The sequence below is a fragment of the Umbelopsis ramanniana genome (assembly GCF_025399195.1).
Source record: "Umbelopsis ramanniana AG unplaced genomic scaffold K450scaffold_36, whole genome shotgun sequence".
NCBI classification, from domain to species: domain Eukaryota; kingdom Fungi; phylum Mucoromycota; class Umbelopsidomycetes; order Umbelopsidales; family Umbelopsidaceae; genus Umbelopsis; species Umbelopsis ramanniana.
Window position 1 is genome coordinate 222549 of NW_026252122.1, and position 6000 is coordinate 228548.

Consider the following 6000-nt stretch of genomic DNA (forward strand, 5'->3'; position numbering starts at 1 on the left):
AAATAGTAATTTTGAAAGCTATTTTTACATGGCAATACTTCAAATACCACTCAACCTTCACCCCCTTCACTTGGCATAAATGGCACATCACGTACAGTCAACTTTTTATGGTATAATATGAATCGGTACTGCCATGATTTTTATATCAAAATATATTATAACTGCAGTAAACAGAAGATTCATAACATTACTGTAGATACGTAGAGAAAAAATGTCATCTTCCGTGCTGCCTAAAGCAAATAATCATGCCGGAGTGTAAAACTTATTGGTTTCGTGAGATATGTATTTTCTTGGGTTGCATTGGTCCTTTCTAGCACACCGTGGACACGCTTAAAAAAGCAAAACAGCAGCACCAGCAGCAACACCAGCGCCGATGACACCAGCCTTGATGACAGATGCGCCAGACTTGGCTGAACCAGATGCGGCGGCGCTTCCAGATGCAGCAGCAGAACCAGAAGGTGATGAAGCAGAACCGGTGGCAGATGGTGATGAGCCAGAGGCAGCAGCACTTCCTGAACCAGATTCAGCAGCAGCACCAGAAGAGGGTGATCCGGAACCAGTAGAGTTTGATGAAGAGCCAGATCCGGTCTTAATGGTGAAGAAACCACTGTAGGCAATGTTGGGGGAAGTTCCTAGTTCGAAAGCATAGTCAGTACCTGCGGGAGTATCAGCAGGAATGGTCCAAGTGTATTTTCCATCTGAAGTTTGGACGTTGGTAGCGACCTGGCCGACAGGCTGGAGAGCGGTAGCAGGGCCTTTGGCAAGTTGGATTTGACCAAGGGTTGGGGTAGTAGGGTTGGTCCAGGTAATCAAAGCCTGACCACCGGCGGTATAAACAGTACCAGTGAGTGGAGATGTAATGGAAACAGGAGTGGATTGCGCGCTAACGGCAGCAATAGCGAAGGCAGCAACGGCGGCGATGATGGATTTCATAATCAAAGGTAAGGGAAGGGAGAAGAGGTGTGTGAAATGTCGGAACGTAACTGAATCCCTTTTATAATATTTCATATTTCGTAATCTTTGCTAATAATATGTTTTATAACTAAAGTGCATGAGACATTGGGCATTGGTCGGTTTAGCGGATATGCAATTGCTAGCGCAAATTACTTATGCCCCGATGCTGGTTAATTTTGGGACCTTTTAAAATTTCTTTCTCTCAGGGCACGGTCGTCTATCCCGGATGTCATAGGCTGATCGTATTTTCATATGTTTGTATACTGAGAGAAGTTCTTCGAGAACTTGAGATTCCAAAGTGTTTCAAACTTCAAGACCCATTCCTGCAAGAAAAAGAGTGCATTATGAAGGTTTGGCGTTTTGATGATCGGGTTCCAAACACGCTCCTTACCTATTTAGCAACGATTTAAACTCAGGTCGATCACCCAGTTTATGGCCAGTTAGATGGACTCGTGGGACGCAACCGATTAAATAGATTGTCTTGCTGTAAGTAGCGACGGTATAATAATGGCATCTAAAAGACATAGTCCACAAATATTCAGAAGTCAAACTCCATCCTATAACTTGTCTCCAAGCTACCGGGCTTTCGTAAACGGCTGCACGTATGCTAAAATTTTCTAAGGTAATCAATATATCATACTTAGTGTCAAAAATTATAAATACATTTATTTGCAAGGTGGATGTGCCCAAATTGGTACATATGCTGCTCATTTACGTATGTCTTACCACCTCACGCAACTGGCTGGCTACAAAGATATCTGCCAACCACCTACTGTGCCCTCGTCCAGCAAAAAATCGTACATAGGAACATGGTTGCTGCTATGCACAAATTATTTCTGGGAAGCTACTAACTCGTTGCGATTTCATGTCTCTACGACTTTTTTGGTTACTTACTGGAGTTTCATAAGAAGTAGCACATTTACTAATTTGCAGCATTTTCAACGTGTCCCTTGTGATAGTTATCTCTGGCTGCTACAACTGAACGAAGTGAAATACTACTTTGCTATTGCTTTTCAAAATATTAGAATGTATTTAAGTTCTTGGGAAAATCGCAAGTACTCATCAGAAAATTGGGTTGTGGGGTTCAATCTTGATGTTCCATCGTGGTACCTTTCAGTATAACACGCCGTGAGGTTTTGAAAAATTTCCTGTTATTGGTGATTCAGGCACAACTTTTTTCTCAGCCACCAATTCCAAGCGAAGACATTTTTCTTTTATTTATTCTTCTTGATACAATTTTCTTCTTGATATCCAATATATCCAATCTACCCAATCTACCCATCTCATCTGTTTTACCAAAAGAAAACTGCGTTCATAAAAAGGCGATTTTGCGTCAGATGCAAGACACTGTTTTAAAGACACTCAGATAATAATTTGCTTACCGCTTGTTGGCGTTAAAAATCTTGAGCATCTCAACTAGCTTTCACTAGTAGAAAAAACCGCATTTGTAGCGGCGATGTTTGGTTGTTACCGTGTTGGTCTTGCAAACTGGCTCGGCCTTTGACCACCATTCCAGATTGCTTCAGCTGCGTGATACATGTTTTCTCAGCACTGATATCTCGTTGCCATAGAATCTGACAGTTTGTGCAGACCACAATTCCATGGTGAGTTATTCCTTCTGGAGTCCACACCTTCTTGAAATCCCTCCGACTACATTTACTACAGACCTTACAAAGTTAAGATTTTGAAGTATGGATTATCTTTCGTTGACAGTCATCATATTCTCCTGCAATGTATAATATTCATCAAAGGGAATCGCCAGCAGCTTTCCTTCTCTTTCTCTGCACTCTGGTGCTTTCCACAACACCCAACAACACCGTTCTTCTTGTCTGGGATATGCGCAAGGTTTTTCCTGCCGAACATGGCATCGCCAAGTTTACCAAAGAACCCTGGCTGATTCTTGGAAAGGCGCAGGCTTCCAAGCCTAGTACCAGGCATTGACTATTGGCATTCGTATGGATAGCAGACTCCTCATAGAAAGATGACATATGAGCTTTTTGGACTCTTATGGAGTACGAAATAAATTTTGATACCTGGTGCCAGTTGCCAAAGTGGGTGGAGAGATGTCATTTTGTTCTGAAACAGCCCTTTTCTTTCTTCTTCGTCTGCGATGTTTTCCCGTTGACTTCCTGGCATTAGACTTCTTGCCACCATCTAGGAAAGCACAAATCAACTCTTCCCGGGTCTTGATAGTTGCGAAACCTTCCTTTGCCATGACGATGGCTGTAGAAGCACAGTATTGCTTCCAAGTTGACCACAATATCGCCAAAGTATAGATGATACTGCTGTACACTGGCAGTTCTCGGAGTTGGACGTTCTGTTTCCACAATAAAATAACCTGATTCTACTTTCTCCCCCACCCCCACCCCCCAATTTCTTTTGTTTCTTTGGCCTGAGCCTACCATTGAGTAGTACTTTAGGCTCGACATCCGTCTCACTTGATGGTCGGTTTGCCAGAACCATAACAGGCGGTGAATATTTGGTTTCGGCCAGGGCCGACCGTCACTGGTTGAAAATATTCATGAATTTCACTTACGGTGAAGTCTTGTAGCTCCAGTCGCATATTCTGAACTTCTTTATCGGATGCCCTGAATACCAAAAAAAATTCTTTTTCGAATGCTTTTCTGCGAGCAAATAGAAAATTGATGGCATATCCATTGGTCATTATCTTGTTAGCAAATGCGATTTTATCTTTTTTGCAGGCCAGTTCATCAACCATTGAATTTTTGGTCAAATGATGAATACTGCAAGTTTACTAAGATATTGCTTTTGCTTAGCTTCGCATACGAAAAATACGAAAGTAAAAGCGTCAAAAAGACCTTGTTATAAACCTTGGGGGACATTGGGGCCACAATAGAGTAATTATACTTGCTACCATTTCTGCGTTTGGGGTGACAAAACATCAAGCAAAGGATGTGCTGGGGTATATGGAAAATCAACCAGGTAGCTCTTTTGTGTCAGAGTGTTTACTATTTCTAGCATGTTCGTTGATAATCTGGTATCGTGCGTCTTTTGGCAACGTCTGTCAAAGATACAGTGAGACCGTTATCATATTTTTACGGCGGCAATTGGTTACATTCAGTCTTACAAGAATTTTTTTAAGATTTTGTATCGAAGATAACTGGCATCTCGTACCGCAAAATTTTCGACAATATCGCTTGAGTAATTGGTTGCCGATGTAACGCATGCCTCTGATATGGCGGCAGAAATTCTTGTTGGCTTCTCAATCCAGAGTCTCGTGATGGCTGGGTGAGCTGTCTTCAAATTTTCCTATACTTGATTTAATTTTTTTAGAGGGAGCTTAGAGTTGGAACCGGTCACTCTTTCCCCGCGTACTATTTGGAAAATGGAATGAGAGACAGTATTGCTTGAAGCAGAAAGTACTGAGAGCAACGTTCGTGAGCATGAATACGTTTACGAGCATTTGCGTGAGTATCATAACCGAACGCACATATTTGCAAAGATGGATGACTTTGGAGTGGAAGCCATCTCGGTATGGTGCTTTGATAGCCCTTTCGAATGTGCATTTTCTCGTCATATGTCAAATTTCTCACCAACAACCTCTTGTAGCAGCTCTTCAGTGCTCGTTGTGTAATAAAAACAAAGTTTTGATCTGCTGCTCATATACTCTTCTGAATGGCAATATGGACGCGGATTTGGAACAAAATCGACGTTGGTTGAGTCTGCTGCTTTTTGTACTCTTCCATATTCCTTTTCTCGCTTTTCTTCATTTAGTTCTTAAGCCGACTTTTGCCGTTTGCCTATTTAATGTTTCAATTGGTTAAATATGGAGAGTAACTAAAATGATTTTGAAAATATGTACCTTTCAGTGTTGCATGATTAGAACATTCTCTCGATCGTGCATCTCTATGGCCAGGCTGTCCGTAGCTTGCTGCACGTCACTAACCTGTCGTTAACGCTTTTAATTCTTGTTTATTTACTAGCATGACAAAAACCACCTGCATAATAATCGTCGCAATTCTGCTTCCCGGCCGTTCCTTGCGCTTCTCGCCACCTTTTATCCTTCTTGAGGCGCATTAATTCTGATAGCGATGGATATAAAGAGAAACTTTTAATTCTGAAGTAATAGATGTAATGAGTCTGTCGTTGTCAACCATGCCGTAAAGGTGATGTATCAGAAGTGGTTCAAGAGTGTTAGGGATGCAGTACTGAATAAATGAATGGGACACGCCAGTTGTTGTCAAGTAGATCCTAAAAAGGAGTAAAAAGGCAGACAGGGAATCGAATGACATTGTTTCAATTAACAGCATTAAATAAATAAGAACAGCTAACAGTTGCCTACATTGGTCTTTAATTGTAGGCATCACCATATTCGGGTAGTAATGAGAGTACCAAGAACTTGTGCGAGGTATATTTTCCAAGAGTTATTATGCAAGAGTTATTAGCTCCTATAAGCAGGCTGTACAGATGCCATGGGCTGCCAATAGGATAAGAATGCTCAAAGTTTTCTTTTTTGAAACAAAGTGTACAAAGCTTGCTTGTTAAATCAATATCCAGGCATTGGTGAAAATAGATCAAATGGCTTGACAACATCAACAGCACAAACTTGCTGCGCTTAAGGTATGTCAAAAGATGGTATGGACTGAGGTGCAATTTATGTAGGCAGTTTTCACACCTTGTGAGAATATCCAGTTACAAAATTACATTTTATTTTGTAAGTTTACCCAAAAGCTCGCCTCGCGGGAAAGAAAGAAACAGTAGGTTCTGGTCACAGGACACCATTAGGAGAAGAAGCAGGAGCCCCGCTTGGGATAGAAGGACAAACTGGGTACTAAATGAGCTGGAAAACAACAGGTTACAGATCATACCAGCTGCTCAACAGAGATACATATGGAACCCTCAATGCATACAACGCCCATTCGAATGTCACACCGTAGATGACATCCCGAAGCTTGACCACTGGGTGATGCAGAACAAGGAGTACCAGTCCATCAAAATGTCTGCCTGGACAACAAGTAACATTCGGAACTACTGGAGAGACCAGGATTCCAAGCCACTGTTGATGCCCCCTATGCGCTTGTCAAG

The 6000-nt window shown here is 41.8% G+C and overlaps 1 protein-coding gene across 1 annotated transcript; it reads right to left on the bottom strand.

Moving 5' to 3' along the window:
- Positions 1–223: 223 nt before the first annotated feature.
- On the bottom strand, positions 224–967 carry K450DRAFT_246136 (uncharacterized protein). The gene has a single exon (XM_051589872.1). It carries the CDS (start codon positions 931–933, stop codon positions 331–333), a length of 603 nt encoding a protein of 200 aa, XP_051443715.1. The 5' UTR covers positions 934–967; the 3' UTR covers positions 224–330.
- Positions 968–6000: the final 5033 nt, after the last annotated feature.

What these genes read in the sequence shown, in the direction of transcription:
- K450DRAFT_246136 (XM_051589872.1), bottom strand. Translation starts at nt 933, where the DNA reads ATGAAATCCATCATCGCCGCCGTTGCTGCCTTCGCTATTGCTGCCGTT.